This window comes from Haemorhous mexicanus, chromosome 6 (assembly GCF_027477595.1).
Source record: "Haemorhous mexicanus isolate bHaeMex1 chromosome 6, bHaeMex1.pri, whole genome shotgun sequence".
NCBI lineage: Eukaryota > Metazoa > Chordata > Aves > Passeriformes > Fringillidae > Haemorhous > Haemorhous mexicanus.
Genome location: NC_082346.1, coordinates 29,460,472 through 29,480,045, shown reverse-complemented (window position 1 = coordinate 29,480,045; position 19,574 = coordinate 29,460,472). Strand labels below are relative to the sequence as shown.

Genomic DNA, 19,574 nt, shown 5'->3' with positions numbered 1-19,574 from the left:
GTTGTTTTTAAGGCAATTCAAACAACCTAAAACCTTTGAGATATCTGCGTCTATTTTAGAATTGAGATTAACAGCTGAACTTATCCTCATTAGGCCTGATTTCTACTCCTGAATTGTGGTAAAATTGAAATGTAGGTCTGGGTTGAAACCTGGCAAAAGGTGAAAATTCTCTTTTCAGCTTTATATCCTATGCCTGATACACTAAGTAGCCCACACAGCAAATCTGCACATGCCTGGTGAGTGTTAGCTGTTTAAAATATTGTGTGCAGCTGATACTCATATCTGTGAGAGGTTAATAACACCCTGTGAACCAGAGGGTTCCTGGGCACACTTGGGTAATTGCTGCAGTTAAATGCTTTAGACACATGGCAGCCTCTGGAGATGAAATTCTCATGCAAAATTCATTCCCATGAATTACTGCAGTTCATCAAAGATTCTTCTCACAAAAGTACTGCATAGTGAATTTCTTCACCTGAAGCTTGTATCTTGATCAAAAATATAGTAAGTCTGTCAATAGAAACCCCTACAGTTTTTCACCTCTGCCTCAAGCAGGGTTTTGTTCTACCCCTCGAGCAAAGCTTCCTATGCTGAAGCTGCAGCCTCTGAAAGCCCTCAGGCTTCCTAGCACCACTAATGCTGACCTTCTGGGAAGCCTCGGAGAGAAATGGGGAGGAAACAAAGGTCTGCCCAGGTTATTAGACAGTGAGTGGATTAGGAAAAAAAAAAAAAACTAAACAAACAAACAAAAAAAAACCCAAAAAACCAAACAAAAACAAAACACTATGTGATGTGAATGTCTTTTGGGGTTTTGGGATCCTTTTGAGTTGAAAGCCTTTCAGCTGCCATCACCATCAGAAGCACAAGAAAAGGGGAGGGGGGATGGCACACAAAAATCAGCTCCATTCAATTTGGGTTTCTATTCCTTGTGCAACACGACATTATGAAATAAGTGTTACCTCACCTAGACTCATTAGGTTACAAAGTAATTCCAGGCTGTCTAAAAGCATATCCTTACCGTACGCCTTCAGACAAAAAATAACTTTCTGAACGCGCTTAGAGCGCACTCCCAGAACGAAGCTTCCCAGCCAAGGAACAGACCAGCATCGTACCAAGGCGAATCGCCTCTCTTTTTCTTCCGCAGGGCGGGGGAAGCAAGTACACCCAGCACATTTTAAGGAGCGGTGATGACAAAAGACGAGCCGCTCTGCTCCCTGCCCCACCACAGGCACCCATGGAACGCGTCCTTCCGGCGGCGGGCGGGCGGGGACGGGCTCCATCCCGTGCCCGGGGCGCTCCCGGCGGAAGCGGCGGCGCGGGGCGGGGCAGGCATGGCGGCCATGGTGGCAGAGCAGCGTGAGTTGGGGCGGCTCTCGGCACTCGCCGTTTACCGCCTGGTGGCGGGGGCCGGGCGGATGGAGCGGCGCCGCCGCGGGGCCCCGCTGCCCGCGGGTCGCAAGCGGGCCAAGGCCCGTCTGAGGCGCGGCCGGGCGAGAGGCGGCAGCTCGAAGCCGGAGGTACCGCCGCCCGCCGCGCCCCCGAGCTGCGTGGAGCTTCCCGTGGAGGCCCCCGTGGAGGCCCCCGTGGAGGCCTCCGTGGAGCTCCCCGTTGAGGCTCCCGTGGAGGCTCCCGTGGAGGCCCCCGTGGATCCTCCGCCCGAGGCGACGGCCACCGGGCCTGACGCGAAACCGCGTGGTAGCCCCGAGGCGATGCTGGGCGGCCCGCGGCCGGCGGGGGAGGACGGCGGCGGTGTGTCAGGGCTGCTGCGGCGGCTGGCGCGTCTGGAGGACAGCCGGCAGCGGGCGGCCGAGCTCTTCCGCTGGCTGCTGGCCCCGGTGGCGCCGGCGGAGTTCCTGGGGCGGCACTGGGAGCGGGCGCCGCTGCTGGTGCGGCGGGGCGACCCCGGCTACTACGCGGGGCTCTTCTCCACGACCGACTTCGACGCCGCCCTGCGAGGAGGAGAGGTTCACTTCGGCACCCACCTGGATGTGACCAGTTATGCCGAAGGAGTGCGGGAGACGCACAACCCCTCCGGCAGAGCCCTGCCTGCTGTCGTGTGGGACTTCTACCAGAACGGCTGCTCCCTGCGCCTTCTCTGCCCGCAGGCCTTCTCCCCCACCGTCTGGCACTTCCTCTCCATCCTGCAGGAGCAGTTTGGCAGCATGGCAGGGGCAAACACCTACCTCACGCCCCCGGGTACGCAGGGCTTTGCCCCCCACTATGATGACATCGAGGCCTTTGTGCTGCAGCTGGAGGGGAAGAAGCACTGGCGTGTCTACAGGCCCCGATCAGGTGCTGAGGTGCTGCCCCAGTTCTCCAGCGCAAACCTCACGCAGGCTGAACTCGGTGAGCCTGTGCTGGAAACTGTGCTGGAGGCTGGGGACCTGCTGTACTTCCCCCGTGGCTTTATCCACCAGGGTGATTGTCTCCCTGATGCACATTCACTCCACATCACTGTGTCTTCCTACCAGAGGAATTCCTGGGGGGACTTTCTGGAGAAGCTCCTCCCAGCTGCCCTGCAGATGGCCCTGGAGGAAGACGTGGAGTACCGACGGGGGCTTCCCATGGACTACCTGCGGTATATGGGGGTCGCTAACTCTGACACAGTCGATGCTCGGCGAACAGCCTTTGTGGAGAAGGTGCAGAGCCTAATAAAGAAACTTGTTGACTATGCACCCATCGATGCTGCTGTGGATCAGAGAGCCAAGTCGTTTCTTCATGACTGTCTCCCTCCAGTGCTCACGCAGAGTGAAAAAGCACTGAGTGTCTATGGCTTCCCGGCCCGGTGGCAAGATGGAGGCCCCTGCAATGTTGATATCCTGATAACAAAAGACACCGAAGTACGCCTGCTCCGTCATGGCATCGTTAGACTGTGTAATGAAGAAGCAGGTGTGATGCTGTACTACACTACAGAAAACTCAAGAGTGTATCATAAGGAAGAACCCAAGTTCCTTGAGCTAGATCCTGAATATACCGACAGTATTGAATTTCTCCTGTCTTCTTATCCAAATCATGTAATTGTGGCTAACCTTCCATGTGAAACCTTGGAGGAAAAGATTTCTCTAGCGACACTTCTCTTTGAGAAAGGTATTCTGACTACGAAGAAGCCTCTGGCAAAAGTCTAGCTCCTATTTTTTCACAAAATAAAAGTACACTTGTTTAGAAAATTCTGTCTTGGTCTTGCCTTCCATCTGCTAGATATGAATCAGCAGTTCAGGTCTCTGCATCTCATCTGGGGATAGAAGGTCATGGGTGGAGAAATCAAATGTTCTGAATAAAATAAGTATTTGCTCTAGGAGCAATTCTGCATGGCTGAGTGCCTAGAGAAGAGAATTGGTTATTTTCTTTTCACCAGCCATGTTATTACACCCTAGGTAACTTCAGGGAGGTTGTGAACTTTCTTGTAGTCATTGTCATGTTTTCACAGTATTTTAAAGCAGCCTGCTTAGCTGCATTCAGGAAAATACTGTTCATATGTATATTTGGTGATGGTCACCATTCTGTGTGCCTTTGCTGGGCTATGCTGCATATATGGTATGGCCTTCAGGCCCATGCTGTGTTGTAAAGATCCCTTGGTCACACATTTACTCTTCCTAAAAGAGAGGCCTGCAGGCCGCTTCCACTCGGTTTGACCAATTACACCCATCTGTGTGGTCCTGCCCTTACTGAATGATGCAGTAAGATTTTCTCAGGCAAACGTGATCTGTTGCATTTGAAATGCTTCTGGCTCGGTTGCGTCTTTTTCAGTCCACTAATAGAGATAAAATATCTTCCCCCACTGGTTTCCCCACGGCAGCCTTTAGCAATGAAATTATTGGTCCTTTCAAGGCAAGTGGGGTGCCCTCCAATATGTTTGGGGCTTTTTTGTGCTGGGTGAAAAAGTTTCATTTTAGGACCTATCATGTTTCATGAATACATGCCTGGTTGTGAGGTCAGTTCCCATAAATACTGGCAAACTTCTGAAACACTTTTCCACAATGCTATTTTATCATAGCAGTGAGCAGGTGAGAGATATTGTGCCTTTAAAGCCTCCTGAAGCTATACCCGCAGTGAGCAGGGTTCATTACCCTGTGCTCCTCTGGGCTGTTGGGTTATCCAGGTTTTGCAAGATGGCACCCATACACTGTTAACTGTTTGGGATTTAAGTGTACAGTATATCCTCCAAGATCCCATACTTGTAACACTGCCAGCTTTTCCTCCCTCTTTTGACTGTATGCTTTTGCTAAATCTTGAAAGTTGAGCTGTGTAAAATTGCACAAAATCAGGCCTTGGGGCATCTTGGCTCTGTGAAGCACTAGTGGCTGGACAGAAATGCTGTTGCTACACTAATCCTCTGACCCCCTTGTCTATTCATCCTCACCAGCCATCCTTACCCCACCATAATGTCCCATGTCTCAGTGGTGCCCTTCCTGGGTTGCTGTGTGTGTTTTATGTGCAACCATAGGCACCAGCACTGCAGCTTTGCTGCTTGGGGCTGTGCTGCAGAGCTGCACCAGGGGGCTGTGCACCAGGGGCTCATGCAGCAGAGCTGCACCAGGGAGCTGTGTACCAGGAGTTCATGCAGCTCTTTCTGCAATGGCTGCAAGCACCCCCATGTCTGTTTTGAGCACTTTAATGCCAACCAAAGAGAGCATAAAATCTCCTTAGCTTTTCCTTTCCCTGAACTCTGGAAACTGCCTGGGCTAGACACCTTTCAGATACTCCTCACAGATTTACACAGGGCTAGCCAGGCACAGAGTTTCTCTTCATTGCTCTTTCTGCAGAAAGGTATTTCTTGCTGAGATCTGCAGAGTGTACTAAATTTTTTAACCAGGAGGTGGTGGTCCATTATGATCCCAGTAAGAAAAGCATATTTTGTAAGGTATCTAAAAATACCATGTATTATAGCTAACACTAATCTTACATCCCTTTGGATGCTGAGAACCTCAAGCAAAGAAGCATTTCCCCATGTCACACAGATGTGGTTCATAGCAGACATTGTCTCCTTTCAGTCTTTTAAGATATTGTAAGATTCTTGTATAAGGAAACAGCTCTATTTAGCAAATGTACAGTCAAACAGAAGCAGTGTTTTCCATGTCACTGTGGTCTCTACATGCATATGCTATCTTCAGGTCATACTAATTGTCTCTAATGACAATTGTCTCTAATGACAATTTTGGAGCAGGGATTTCACTGCTCTTCTGCTGACTGTGTCATTACAATGGAAATGTCTCTGACTTCTGTGCTGCTGGAAGTAAGAATGGCTGCTAAGGCCAGAATGCTGGGCTGTCTCTGGTTAAGCCTTGGGAAAGGTTGTTTGCCTTCTTTGTTATAGGGGTGAGAATTGCAATAAAAAGTCTGAAATTTGAAAGCCTTGTAATCATTTGTTGTGCTTTGGTTAGAAGAAGGTTTTGCATCCTGACCACTCTCCCATCCCAGGGTAAATCAAGGACCCTGTTGGTGGAAAGGCTCTGAGAGCCTCCTGCCCTCCTCAGCAGAGAAGTCACACAGTCCAAAAAATCTGTGTATAATGAACTGCCACCAGCACCTCCAACTGCTTTGCGAGGACAAAACCAGGGGCCAGGGAGCACCATTTCTGTCAGACTTGGAGGACTGCCACCTCTTTTGTGAACACCATCACCCCATGCAAGCTGAACCAGCTGTCCTGGGTTTTCCATTTTGCAGGTGTCCTCCAGGCCAGCTTGGTACACATGGGGCAAACCTCAGAGCCAGCAGTTGCCTCTCAGTCCTGTCATGTTTTCAGCACCTGGGCATCCTCATTGTAGCCCTTCCCTGCCCGACATGTTTCATAAGAGTTGTTATCAGCAGCACTGACACTTCTGGGCCTGCCCTAGCACAGATAAGGCTCTTTGAGCGTGGGCTAGAACTGAATGCGATAGAGCAGGAGGGAGGGAGGAACATAAGTCTCGGAGTAGCTCATAGCAATGCCAGGTATTGTAATCGTACAAGGCACGTCCCAGGAGATGCCAGGAGAGCGGTGCTGGCTGGTGGAGCTGTCTCTGCCTGCGATGTTTCCAGGCCTGCAGCTTGGCTGAGTTTAAGGCAAAAAGAGCCTGCAGGAGAAACCCAGGAAGGAGGGATGCAGCTGTGTCTGTGTCCAGTCCAGCAGGCCTGCTGTAGAGAACTTCGACCACAGCAGATAAGCACACTATGCATCAACAAGTGTCTGGAGAGAGCAGCTGCCTTTTGGAGATCTTAGTATCATAGAATAGTTCAGGTTGAAAGGGGCCTTAAATGTCATATTGTCCGACCCCCTGCAATAAGCAGGGACATCTTCAACTAGATCAGATTGCTCAGACCCCTGTCCAACCTGGTCTTGGATGTTTCCAAGCATGGGACATTCATCGCCTCTCTGGGCAACCTGGGACAGTGTTTTACTACCCTCATTGTAAAAAACTTCTACCTTATGTCTAATCTGTATCAATTGTCTTTTAGTTTAAAGCCATTGTTCTACTAACAAATTTGCCCCCATCCTACAGGCCACCTTCAGGTACTGAAAGGTGGCAATAAGGTGTCCCTGGAGCTTTCTCTTCTTTGAGCTGAGATGCTCCATCTGTGTCAGGGAATCGGCTGTGATGATCCTGCCCTGCCGTGGGTGCTGGCAGGGGTGCAGCAGTGGCTCCAGGCAGACTTGGCAGCTTTCTAGTATGTGTGTGCCCACACCATTCCTGCTTAAATTCCTCCAATCCCCGCCTATGTGTGGGAAACTGCATTTATAAAAGAAGCCTCAGCTTGTATGCGAACAATGTACCCCGCAACTCCGGAGCCATGTGGCAGGTCAGTGCCCGCTCCCTGTGCCGGGCCAGCTGCCGCGCCTGGCAAAGGCGGCTGCCCTGGCCCGGCCCCGCATCTGCAGCCCCACGGAGCCGCGGCCCCGCGTGGAGCCCCGGGACAGCGCCCGCCCAGGGACTCTCCTCCATGGCCCCCTCCATCCGCCTGTCGCCCGCCGCCCGCAGCCTCTTCGATGAGCCGCTGGCCATCGCCGTGCAGGGCCTCGGCCCGCGGCAGCAGGTCACTCTGCGGACGTCCTTGCGGGACGAGACCGGAGAGCTCTTCCAGGCCAGTGCCCACTACCAGGCGGGCGACGACGGGGAGCTGGACCTCGCCCGCTCTCCTGCGCTGCCGGGAGGCAGCTTCTCCGGCCTGGAGCCCATGGGGCTGCTCTGGGCTTTGCAGCCCCAGAAGCCTTTCTGGCGGCTGGTAAAGCGGGACGTGCAGAGCCCCTTCCTCCTGCAGCTGGAGGTGTTTGAGGGCCACGGGGAGCGCCCCGGGCGGCTCCTGGCCCAGGCGCAGCACGAGCGGGCGTTCCTGGGGGACGGGGTGCGGAGAGTCCCGGTGCGAGAAGGGAAGATCCGGGCGACGCTTTTCCTGCCCCCCGGTGAGTACCGATTGCAGCCATCCCGCTTTCTCTAAAACGGTGTTTTGTTGGTGAAAGTTGTTCCATGACCTCTGTGAAGGAGTTCATTTAAGCCTCATGTTCTTCCCCCTATCCTTCCCTCCCCACTCCCATGCCACTGACCAGCCTGACCATACTTCCCAATTCACCTGTCCTTGCATGTGCCAGGACACGGCTGCAGAAGGGAGAGGAATAGCCGTTCTTACCCGGGGCTTGAGGTTAAAAAAAAAAAAAAAAAAAGAAAAATAATACAAACTAAAAAACAACCATGAAGAAATTCACAGCAAATGAATGTGAGTGTGCCAGGAGAGCTGCTGGACAAGAAGCTGCAGAATACAGTGGTGGGGAAGGGCTCTGTGACAGTCATTGACATTCTTACTCACTGTGAGGGGTTGGGGTTCTCCCTCCTCCCCCAAGAGCAACTAACTACAGTAACTATTTGGCGACCGTGACCCACCACATTGGGGTGAGCATCATCAGTTTGTGAAAAAGGGAAGAGGAGGGGCTCAAGAACATTTACAGGGAATAAATCCTTCCAGCAGGAAAAGAGAATTATCTAATTGCTCTGCAATAGGTGCAGAGCACCTTTCTGAGATGTAAGGATTGCCCAAGACACCACCTGTCTCCAGCATCTTCTGGGCAGCTACGCCTAGACTTTCTGGCCATAGTCCAGGGTGTGGGAAGGCTGATTTCACAGACTTAGCATCCCACCCACAAAAAGGCCAGAAGTCCCTCCTCTGCCTCACCTCTACCCCCACCTGCTGACCAGGAGAGGGAAGAAGCCACCTGCATACACTTTTTCTCCAAAATGTCCCACTTCCCCTGAGCTGAGGCACTTTCAGTAAGTCAAATGCATTTCTTCCGAGTCCCCTGACCTCCACCTTTTGCCTGTGTTTTAAAATGATAAGCCCTTGCCACACATTGTCTGGCACTTTGAATTGTTTCATAGGCACTTTGAGTTGCTTCCTAGGCACAGGATAAAAAGCATTTATTCCCATCCTACGGCCACCACAAACAAGCTTCAACTTAGCAAGACTGTAAGCTCAGTCTGTAGTCAGTATTTCTCTTAGTTCTATTTGGAGATGTGTTTCACAACCATGATTTCACCACGCTCAAATTGTCCTGCACTGAGATACCTCATAATGATCTTCATTTCCCGAGCTTGCTCTCTACACCACACATCTCCACATTCAGATTCAGGAGTTGGATACTCCTCAGCGAATGACCTAAGGCCATGTAGAAGCAGAGAGCTCAAAGGGCTTTTGCTACAGTACTGTCGCACCTCCCTTGAGCACCCCCATGGCCTTAAAGCTGTACCACCTTTTCTGGGCTTGTTCAGAGAGTCCTGCAAATCCACAGAGCCCTGCCACGGGCTACAGACAACTGCACCCCTGGCCCCTGGCCACACAGCCACTGCTCTGAGTGCTCACAGCCTGTGAAGAGCCAGTAGATATGCTGTTGCCTTCATGCAAACAGCCACAGAAGGAAGAGCAGAGCAGCACTTTTGATGGCAGGGCTCTCCTTGGTCCAAGGCAGAGAGTGAACAGATGCTGTTCTCTCTCTCTCTCTCTCTCTCTCCTCTGCCTCTGTGACACCACGCAGCACATTCCCACCTTCCAGCTGCTGCCTTATCTGCGAATGCACGGGCCACTGCTGCAGGGTCTGAGACTGTGGCAGAAGGGCATCCTCAAAGGGTAGGAAGCATGAGCCCACTCAGGCCTGTAGCTCTCCTGAAGCCAGAAGTAGGTGTGAGCTAGGTCCTCTCCATTCCCCAACAGGTCCAGGGTCACCTTCTCTGGCCTGTGGTTTGTGGAGTTTTCCTGCATGTTGCAGTCCCAAAACCAATCAGGCTGGAGGAATGCAACATGCAAAGCATTCTCTTTCCCTGCACTGGCTGGGCAGGTTTGGGATTCTCCCAGGATGAGGAAAAGAGCATCCTGGACCAAAAAAGATCCAAACAGAGATCTGCTGATCACCCACGGAGGTACCTGTGGCATCCTGTGCAGAATTTGATACTGACTGCTGCCAGACATGACTGGCAATGAAACAAAGTACTGGTTTGGGTGACTTACAGCTTTTCAAGGGATCCCAAATATTAAAAAGCCACAATACAAACAAAAAAGCTTACAGTGTCTAGTTTGCATTGCATCTATCAAGACATGATACCTTGAGGATTTTTATAGTGGTAGATAAAGTGCTTGTTGTTACAGGGCTGCTTACAGAAAGAGAATTTGGAACGAGATTCTTTTACCAAAGACTCTCCTTCTGCTGGCCCTAAGCACAATGCACAGTACTGCTGATTGCGAAAACAAATAAAGGTTTGCATCTTACCTAAGAAGTTCTGCTTCTGCATTTTTTTTTTCCTCTGCAACACACTCTAGAATTTTTTTAGGTGCTGACACTGCACAGCTGACTGATAGTGTCTTTTCCCCAAAAGAAGCTTTTCTGCAGTTCCTGTTTGATACCTTGTTTGATGCATTCCAAACCAAAGAAACATTGAAAGGAGCAATTTCAGGCAATTCTGATCTTTGTCTTGTTTGCTCCAGGAGAAGACACCTTTCCAGGGATCATTGATATACATGGACTTGGAGGAGGTCTTTTTGAGCCCAGAGCAAGCCTGCTGGCCAATCATGGCTTTGCCACACTCGCTCTGGCTTATTATCAATTTGAGGATTTGCCCCAGGAACCAAAGGAACTCCACCTGGAATATTTTGAAGAGGCAGTGAACTATATGCTGCAGCACAAACAGGTAGGAACACCCATTTCCTCTGGGTTCCAGGAACCGCTCCTGTGAAGTCCTCTCAATTTGCTCAAGTAATCTTTGGAGGAAGCTGTAGAATTACTCACCTGGCAGGGTGGCCTTTGCAAGGATTTTGGGTGTCTGAGTTCTAGGAAAGAGAAAGGGCAAAGGAAGGGAGATCACAAAGCAACATCACAAGAGACAGATCAGATGTAACCAGGTGAGAAGTGTGTGCAGGAGAAAGCCTTCATGAGTTGCCACCAAATGTCCTCCTACAGTTTCAAGAGTGAAAAGTAAAAAGCATCTGCCAAGGTCTAAGACTAATAATTCATAGCTGTGACCTATAAGTTGTCCCCAGATGGATGAAATCATGTCCCCCCACTCCTGGCTGATTTCGGAATACCAGGGAACATTCAACAAATGAGTGGTTTGAAGTACAGTGTGAGAAGGAAGTATAGGGGGTCTGGGAGGGTGTGCCTGTCATTTGTCCAGAAGGAAAAGTAATCATTGCCATGACTTTCTTCATTTGGTTTTGGAAATTCTCAGCGTTGGACAATCTTGCCCTCCTTGAGTCAGCTGTTGTGCTTTTCAGCTCAGCACTGATGAGCGTTTCCTCCTATCTCCCAGGTGAAGGGTCCAGGGGTTGGCCTGCTCGGTTTCTCCAAAGGAGCTGAAGTGTCCCTTGCCATGGCTGCCTTCCTGAAGAACATCGTGGCTGTTGCTTCCCTCAATGCCCCTGTTGCTGCTACATGTATTCCTTTCTCTTACAAGGATAAAATCATCCCCACTGTGACCTTATATGAACACAAAGCCAAGGCCACCAATTCCAAATTTCTTGATTATTCTGATGTCATTGATGATCCCTTTCAAGCCCCTGGCAACCAAAGCCGGATCCCACTAGAGAAAGGTGAGGCACAGTTTCTGTTCATGGTGGGCCAAGATGACCGTGTTGTCAAAAGTGAGTATTATGCTACTGAAGTCTGCAAGCTTCTGCAGGCTCAAGGGAAGGAAAATTTTCAGATTCTCTCCTACCCTGGAACAGGGCACTGCATAGACCCACCCTTTTTCCCCTTGTACCACATAGGAAGCCACCCCGTTTTTCACAAGAGAGCAGTCCTGGGTGGGGAGCTCAGGGCTTATTCTAAAGCTCAGGTTCATGCTTGGTCACAGATCCAGGCATTTTTTAAAAAGTATTTAATTGTTAACTAATGTGCAACAAATAACGTGCAAGCAAGACACAACTTTGAACAACCAGATCTGATAAATTCTACTGCAGTTATGAGGTCAAACTTTCAAACTTTGTCACAGCTGTACCAGTAAAACTACAATATCTTCCACACCTTTGCACATCCATAACACAGAAAATAAATGGGTTGGCCTTTTCTGTCCCCCTCTCAACCTTTTTGCTCAAGTCTTCAGTAAAGGAATGGTGGGTTTTGCATTAGTCTTTGATAAAACAGGTCATGTGCAAAATGCACAGTTATGTTTCTTGGGTGGTTTCTATTCCCCTAATACTTGACAGTGCTTTCCATGTCAATGTGGTGTCTACATGCATAGCTATCCTCAGGTCATACTAACTGACAATTACTCAATTGCTCAAAAATTTTCTAATGACAGTTTTTGAGCAGGGATTTCACTGCTCTTCTGCTGACTGTGTCATTGCAATGGAAATGTCTCTGACTTCTGTGCTGATGGAAGTGTGTGAGAATGGCTGCTCAGGCCAGGATGCTGGGCTGTCTCTGGTTAAGCCTTGGGAAAGATTGTTTGCCTTTTGTGCCTTCTTTCCGTCCTTCCTTCCAAAGGAAGTGCTCTGGCTTGTGGATACTTCTGGCCCCAAGACATCATGCAAAAAAACTTTCTGTTGAATTTACAGCCATTTTGATCTTCTCCTACATGATGTGGAACATTTTAATCTTTGGTACTGGGATGAGATTGTAATAAAGAGACTGAGATTTGAAAGCCATGGAGTCTTTTCTGTGCTTTGGTTAGAAGCAGGGTTTGCAACTTGACTAATTTCTCATCCAAGGGTGAAGGATTAAGAAAGCTTGCAGCAGCGTGGGATCAAAGCTGCCCAGGTGGGAACAGGAGACCATAGAAGATGGACACATAGTCCCCTTACCTTCACTCTATTCCATAACTCTTGTGTCACCAAGCATGGAGGAGAAGGAATTTTGCGGAAGCCTCTGGGACCCTTCCCTTAGCATCTGCTCCTGCATATGGTCAAGCCCATTATTTAATCCAATAGTGTAAGCCAAAGAGTGTTGTTCTCAACAATAGGAATAGTTGCCACACATTCAGGGCTGGACACCAGACAACATACCCAAATGCTAGATGACAGAACATCTCACCTGTTTGGAGAGAAAGGGTCATTTTCTTGGTGAATGAAAGACTGCCCAATATCTCTGACCACTCAATATTTCCAATTAGGGCAATGCTCAAGAATCCCTTAGATGCTTCCACCTTCACACCTCTAAGACAGACACAAGGAGCTCAGAGCACAAGGCATCCTTGCCAGCATCTCCCAGGAAGAGTGGGAGCTTCAGGAAACAGTTCTCCCTCTACAGTTCCTTTCGGATCAGAAGATCCATCTCTGCCTAAGATGGACTCAATGACCCTGTTTTTTAAATCCTTGCACAATCCATTACTAGAAGACACACATGTTTCCTGACCTACCTAAATAGTCTGTGAAAGTGTTCCTCCCTTGTTGCTCCTGCATCCCTGATCACCCTGACCATCCTTCCTAACACACCTGGCTGTGCAGCAGCCTAGGCCGAGCAGAGCCTGGTGGAGACATAACCCACCTTGTCCATGCCTGGGGGTAACGAACAGAGAAGCAGAGCCGGCAAGGAGACAAGAAGCAATGCTGAGCTAGTGCTGGTGTGGCTTCTTCCTGCCTCGGCTGGACCTGGCCCTCGCTGTGGTCCCTTGGCTGAGCGGTCCCATCTCTGAACGGTCTGTCCCACACCGGCCCTTCCCTCCAGTGAATTCCGACTGCGATTCTGCTCGGTGGCTTGTCTTCTCCCCACGTCTCCTGCCCGCAGCCACCTCCCGGCCCGGGAGAGCTCGGCGGGGTTACAGAGGAGCTCGCCGAGGCCCAGACGGGTTTCAAGGACTCGGCAGCCTTTGGATGAAGCCTCCCATAGCCGGGGAAGGCAGCGGGGGGAAGACAGAAGAGGAGGCAGGCATTCAGGGAAGTAGGGAAGTATGGAAATCGGCAGGCACGCAGGCATGCTGGAGGGAAGCAGGCGGGCGGGACAAGGGAGCTGCCGCCCCGCTCCTCCCCGCCGGGGCGTGCCACCGGCACTCTAGGCCCCAGCCCGGCTCTGGTTTCGCGGGGATCTGCCCCAGAATCCGCCCCCAGAGGCGGGAGCGATCCGGAGCCATGTGGCAGGTCAGTGCCCGCTCCCTGTGCCGGGCCAGCTGCCGCGCCTGGCAAAGGCGGCTGCCCTGGCCCGGCCCCGCATCTGCAGCCCCACGGAGCCGCGGCCCCGCGTGGAGCCCCGGGACAGCGCCCGCCCAGGGACTCTCCTCCATGGCCCCCTCCATCCGCCTGTCGCCCGCCGCCCGCAGCCTCTTCGATGAGCCGCTGGCCATCGCCGTGCAGGGCCTCGGCCCGCGGCAGCAGGTCACTCTGCGGACGTCCTTGCGGGACGAGACCGGAGAGCTCTTCCAGGCCAGTGCCCACTACCAGGCGGGCGACGACGGGGAGCTGGACCTCGCCCGCTCTCCTGCGCTGCCGGGAGGCAGCTTCTCCGGCCTGGAGCCCATGGGGCTGCTCTGGGCTTTGCAGCCCCAGAAGCCTTTCTGGCGGCTGGTAAAGCGGGACGTGCAGAGCCCCTTCCTCCTGCAGCTGGAGGTGTTTGAGGGCCACGGGGAGCGCCCCGGGCGGCTCCTGGCCCAGGCGCAGCACGAGCGGGCGTTCCTGGGGGACGGGGTGCGGAGAGTCCCGGTGCGAGAAGGGAGGATCCGGGCGACGCTTTTCCTGCCCCCCGGTGAGTACCGGCCATGCCGGGCTCCTTCCCCCAAGTTGCTGCCTCTACTTGCAGCCCCGCATTCGCAGGTTCCGAGCCAGACCGCCTCTGGGCTCCCCTAGCGCTCCCGACCCGGCAGAGGACAAGGGGGAGCTGCGTCTCGCCGGTAGGGACTGGACACTCCTCAAGGCGTGGCCTGATCAGCCCGACCAGCTTTGATCTGCTGGCCGTACTCCTCACACGGAGAGGCTTCATGTGGTGAAGCACGTGTGTCTGTTTAACTGACTTCTACTGGACATGAAGGCATTGATCACAGTACACTTTTTGTTCCCAAATGCCATGGGTGGTGGAGTCAGCCAGTTTTCAAGGCACCTTTCCTGCACCTTGCAGTTTTCCAGGAAAATCAGGTGGTAATTCTTTTGAGTAAGTGGAAGATGCTTTTCTAAACTGTGGAGTTTAAATCTGTGGCTTCCCTTTCCAGCCTCTCCACACATCCTGAACTTAGTAATGTCCTACTTGCTGTAGCCCAAGTTGCCTTTTGCTGCCACATTTATCCCCAGTTCTTCCCTGTTTGTGAGCAGGTCAAGGAAAACATTGGAGAGACTTGCTCTGGCAGTATTTTTGTCAGAAAATAATGAAAAGGGCCTGTGAGTTTTTCAGATTGCCTGACAAATGCTCTGTTATGCTTCCATCCGCTGTCCTGATTTCTACTAGTTTTCTGTAGGAAACCTCATCTCTTGCATTCCCTTGGTTCTGTAGTCGCTACACCCCCACAGCATCCCACCTTTCCTGCCCCTGCGATACAGAGGTTTTCACCAAGCATATCTCTGGAACCCCAGGGAGCCTCCTCTATGCAGGACGTGCCTTCCCCTCTCCCCTTTCTTTCCTGTCTGTCCCAGATAGCATATGTGTTGTGCCAGCCAGTGCCTTAGGTCTGACTGCTCTGACTTCATCTGTCTCCTTGGGGTTGGAGGTGAATTTCTAGTTCTTGCTTGTTACACATGTTTGATGTTAGTCTGCAGACCCCTGAGGGAAGCCTCACCCTCCTTCCTGAGCCGGAATGGAAGTCTCCCTCTTGGCCTCCTCATTTCCATACTTGGGTAGTACTTTGCAGCAATCCCTCTCAGCTCTGGACTTCAGTCCCTGTCCCATGATGAACCCAATGTAATGCTTCCCTTACCAGGTAAGCAAGGCTGGTTTCAGATACTTTCTTCTCTTAATCCCAGAATAAGTGACTGATGTCATTTACACTAAAATTGAGAAGCTGGAACCATCAGAAGATGAGATTTTTTTTTTTATCAGCCTTCTGAGAAATGCACTAAGGAGAATCCTGCTGGGGTTTTTTGAAGCAGAGCTTAATACATTTGCAGTGAATTTACATGATACAGAGAACCAATTGTGACTGTCAAAAGATCCCTTCTCTTCCAGCTCCCTGTTTCCTGATGTTATCTAAAACATTAGCAGACCTGCTAATTTGTGCTAGTTTGTTTAATCTTGAAGCAATGTAGCCACTTCAATAAAACTGTCACAGTAATTTAGGACCCTCAATACCATTCTGCTGCTGTAATTTTCTTTCTTTTTTTTTTTTTTTTTTTTTTTTGAGACACATGCCAAGGCCTATGAGTTTGGAATATAGTTAAAAATTGTGGGTTAATGTGTCCTGTTATGTGGTCTCTCTCAGGAAGTGGCCCCTTTCCAGGAATTATTGACTTGTATGGAGCTGGAGGAGGACTCCCTGAATACAGAGCATGCCTGCTGGCCAACCATGGCTTTGCTGTGCTGGCTCTGGCTTTCTACAGCTATGAAGATCTCCCCAAAGGGATGAAGGAATTCCACCTGGAATATTTTGAAGAAGCTGTAAACTATATGTTACACCACACCCAGGTTAGTTTGTTCATTGAGTCTCACTACAGTGAACTCTTATCAGTTAGGTCCTGTCAGACTACAGATGGGGCAGAGCTGCTGTACTTAAAATAGCATTGCTGTTGAGTTGGCTGTTACTGTTTTATATCTTTAACTCCCATTAAAATGTCTCTCTGACAGATTATTCCAACTCTTCCTTTTCAACTGGCCAAGTGAAACAGTGACACATTGGTCACATACTGGTAATTTCTACTCCATTCAACCCAGTGTCATAACTAGGGTGCTAGTTTCCTGGAGGCTTACTGGACTTGCAGTGGGGATTTTAGATTTATGCTCTGTAGAATGTCCTTCAGGACTAAATGTCCTTTTCAGTTGTGGAGCACGTGATAGCCTTCTGTGATCCAGGTCTCAGGGAAACCAAGGAAACTCAAGGAAGTCCACCAATACACATTTGATGCTGTGTATTTTATAAGCTCTTAAAATCACTCCAAATGTTGGTATTTCATAAGTATGGGTTTTAGTAGCTGGTTGTGCACTTAGGGATCCTTCTAATTCAGCACCTCTTGGAAGAGAGCCCTGCTCAATTCTGCATCTCCTTATAAGTAGCTGTGAGTGAAAGTAGCTAGAATTGCACAAACCAACACTTGGTTTCTCTGGAGAATGAAAATAAATACCTTCCTCAACCTCGGAAAGATGAGTAGTTGTTAAAGGTCTTGACTGCTTTTTAGTTACCTTAACTTTAACTGCTCATGGCACTTCTCTGCCCAAAAAAATCTGAAAATTGCTTCACCCTGCATTTTTTTTCCTTTGAGAGCAGTACAGTACCATTGCCTCCCATTAATACCTCCACTGCTGTTTTCACCATGTTTTTAATGTGTTGCAAAGTTTCAGCCATATTTTCTAATTCCTCCCTTCCCATACTTCAAAGTCAATGTGTTTGAAGCCTGTTACAACGGTGATAAGACACAGAAGGTATTAGATTCTGATGCTGTCTCAGAGCCTATTTGCCCCTGAGAGTCTTTGGATATTGAAGAGTTGTGGTATTAGCTAACCTTCTTCCAGGATCCTTACAGGATTTCAGCACCCAGTAAGGTTATTTAACTTTCCTATTCTAGTTAATTTGCCTTGTGTAAAAGAAAATGAAGGTAACCTAGTGTAGATTGACTCCAGGGGACTGTACAATTCTCCTAGAAAAATGGTTTTAATAGGTTATATTTTTAAGATAAATTTTAATGAGTAAGCTACCTCAGACTGCTTCCTGTGAGTTAGATATCAAACATTCTAGAGAAGCAGGAGAGCAGCTCATGTGAAACCTGATACCCCACGTCAGCTTCTTAATAGGGGAACCTTGAATATAAGAAATACATTAACATAAGTGATGACAATATCATAGGCATTGCTGGCTTTGAGCATTTTGCACTGAAAGAAAGCAACTGCAGAGGAGGCCTCCCCTGCACTTTCCCTCTTCTTCTCTTAACTGCATTATGAATAAAGTGAATCTGGGACTGCTCGTTTGCAAGCACAGCTGTATTCTCTGCTTCAGCACTGAACCTCATAGCTTTGTTAGGATGATAGCTGCAGTCTTAGTAGGGCTTAGGATCATAAATCAAGCACAGAACAGTGCCTAGGATCCTTCAGACATGGGCCCTCTACACAGGGTGGGGTCCAAATTTGGGACAGATACAGCTGCAAACATGGCAATATATTAAACAAGTGGCATACCATGGTTCATTGCTTGTTGTTTCTCTTCTCTCACCTCCAGGTTAAAGGTCCAGGAATTGGTTTGCTTGGACACTCGAAGGGAGGTGACCTGTGCGTCTCCATGGCCTCCTTCCTAAAGGGCATCACAGCCACTGCCCTTATCAATGGCTCAGTGGCAAATGTGGGTGCCGTGCTCCACTACAAGGACATTACCATTCCACCCCTTGGTATCAATCCAAAACGCATCAAGGTCGGCAAGTCCGGCATTGCTGATATTATTGATGTATTGAACAGCCCGCTAGAAGGGCCTGACCAGCAAAGCTTTATCCCTTTGGAGAAGGCTGAGTGTTGCTTCTTGTTCATTGTTGGCCAGGATGATCACAACTGGAAAAGTGAATTCTTTGCAGTTGAGGGGAGCAAGCGTTTGCAAGCTCATGGGAAGGAAAAGCCTGAGATAGTCTGTTATCCTGGAGCAGGACACTACATTGAACCTCCCTTTTTCCCAATGTGTGCAGCCTCAATGCACCTGCTATTTGGCAAGCCTGTGATGTGGGGAGGGGAGCCCAAGGCACACTGTGAGGCACAGATAGATGCTTGGCAGCAAATCCAAGCTTTCTTTCATAAACACCTCACAGGCAAGCCATCTGGAACATGCAGTAAGCTCTGATATGAATTAGGTTACTTTACATATGAAGATGCTGGTTTTGTTAAATGTTTTCTTAAATTGTTTTGTTAAATGGCTCAGAATGAGAACAAGGAACATCAGAGAATATTAGGTTTCTTGGAGGATGATGGTTGGTGAAAGCAAGAAACCAGCCTCCTTGTTACACCTTCCTCTAATCTTGGTTAGAGGCCTTGGCCTCCTGTTTTAAGTAGTACGGGGTTATAAGCTGTGGAAAACAAACGGTGGTAAGGCTGTGTGCTTTGAGTGTGAATTTAAGTGGTAGGTTCTCATCCAAGCTCAGAACCAGGATGAAAACATGCCTTGGCCTTCTCAGAGATGTATACCCAGTTTTGTGTTCTATTTTCAGTATTCCAGTTTTTCTGGAGGCAGTAATCTGCCTTCAGTAATCTTTCTGTTCTCCCTGTGCACTTCTCCCTCCTTTGTTATTCCTTGCCCTTCTCTCAAACCACTAAAATGCATCTGCCTTAAAAATATCTAATATTTCACTTATCAAAAGGAGTACTACTGTGCCAGCACCCTCAGGTAATGCTTCACATTTATAGGCAACAAACCAGCCCATAGCTTGATGTGATGTTTTGAGAGCATGCAGTAGAAATGAGACGTTTAAACAGTCTGTGGAAGTTCGTAAGCATGAAGTAACAACAGAACAGGTCCTGTTAGTTGTCATCCTGGAGTCGCTCCCGGGCGTCTCGTCAGCACGGCTGGGTATCGCTGTGGAGATCCGCAGCACTGTCAGAGCTCCTTGCCTGTACATTCCCCAAATGCCGTCTCAGCTGCTCCTAAGGGCTGCTGAGAACAGCCCGGCGGCGGCTCCGTGAGGCGGCCTGGAAGGGGCCTGAGGCAGCCGGCCCGCAGTGGCGGAGTGGGGCTCCGGCTGCACGCCCGCTGCTCTCTGCGCAGCGGGGTCAGCGCTCAGCCCCGCCGCGATGGGCAGTAACTTTGTGCACCCTAGCGTGGGGTTCAAGGAGAAGACGCTGTGAGTTGCCGGCGCATTTGCACTGTGTCCCCGAGCACGTCGTACCCGCCAGTGCCTGCAGCCCGTATGCGGCCTCTGCTGTTGCCTGTGCGTCACGCCCGTTTGTGCGTTTTGCATCCACCGCACTTGTAATGGCGTACATTAAAGTGAAACTTTAACCGCTGCCCACGGCTCGCTGCTCCAGTCAGTTGGATGATTTGGTGGAGGCGGGAGCGGCCCGGGGCTGGCGGCCTTGCGGGGCTGGG

General features: G+C 50.1%; 4 protein-coding genes across 17 annotated transcripts in view; 3 read left to right on the top strand and 1 right to left on the bottom strand.

Annotated features, from left to right (window-relative positions):
• NUMB (NUMB endocytic adaptor protein) overlaps positions 1 to 1,226 on the bottom strand; it is a 98,911-nt gene extending 97,685 nt beyond the window's left edge. For 3 of the 10 annotated variants that reach the window (XM_059849602.1, XM_059849597.1, XM_059849599.1), the window contains exon 1: positions 1,016 to 1,223. The gene's annotated coding sequence lies outside the window, so the exon portion shown is untranslated. Of the gene's footprint in view, positions 1 to 1,015 lie in introns of all 10 variants that reach the window. The other 7 variants (XM_059849593.1, XM_059849595.1, XM_059849600.1 and 4 more) reach the window with 4 other exon arrangements.
• Positions 1,227 to 1,307: 81 nt separating this feature from the next.
• On the top strand, positions 1,308 to 3,164 carry RIOX1 (ribosomal oxygenase 1). The gene has a single exon (XM_059849606.1). The coding sequence runs from the start codon at positions 1,329 to 1,331 to the stop codon at positions 3,120 to 3,122; it is 1,794 nt and encodes a 597-aa protein (XP_059705589.1). The 5' UTR covers positions 1,308 to 1,328; the 3' UTR covers positions 3,123 to 3,164.
• A 3,580-nt stretch (positions 3,165 to 6,744) lies between these two features.
• On the top strand, positions 6,745 to 12,092 carry LOC132329025 (acyl-coenzyme A thioesterase 5-like). Its single transcript, XM_059849605.1, has 3 exons — positions 6,745 to 7,375; positions 9,940 to 10,142; positions 10,761 to 12,092. The coding sequence occupies exons 1-3, from the start codon at positions 6,766 to 6,768 to the stop codon at positions 11,340 to 11,342; spliced, it is 1,395 nt and encodes a 464-aa protein (XP_059705588.1). The 5' UTR covers positions 6,745 to 6,765; the 3' UTR covers positions 11,343 to 12,092.
• A 1,391-nt stretch (positions 12,093 to 13,483) lies between these two features.
• Positions 13,484 to 19,492, top strand: LOC132329017 (acyl-coenzyme A thioesterase 1-like). 5 transcript variants are annotated; one of them, XM_059849579.1, is made up of 4 exons: positions 14,237 to 14,511; positions 15,120 to 15,287; positions 15,786 to 15,988; positions 17,730 to 19,492. In XM_059849579.1, exons 2-4 carry the CDS (start codon positions 15,272 to 15,274, stop codon positions 18,333 to 18,335), a joined length of 825 nt encoding a protein of 274 aa, XP_059705562.1. In that variant the 5' UTR covers positions 14,237 to 14,511; positions 15,120 to 15,271; the 3' UTR covers positions 18,336 to 19,492. The 5 variants fall into 5 exon arrangements, with proteins under 5 accessions (XP_059705558.1, XP_059705562.1, XP_059705561.1 ...); XM_059849578.1 differs by having other exon boundaries at positions 14,237 to 14,527; XM_059849575.1 differs by lacking the exons at positions 14,237 to 14,511; positions 15,120 to 15,287 and adding an exon at positions 13,484 to 14,125.
• Positions 19,493 to 19,574: the final 82 nt, after the last annotated feature.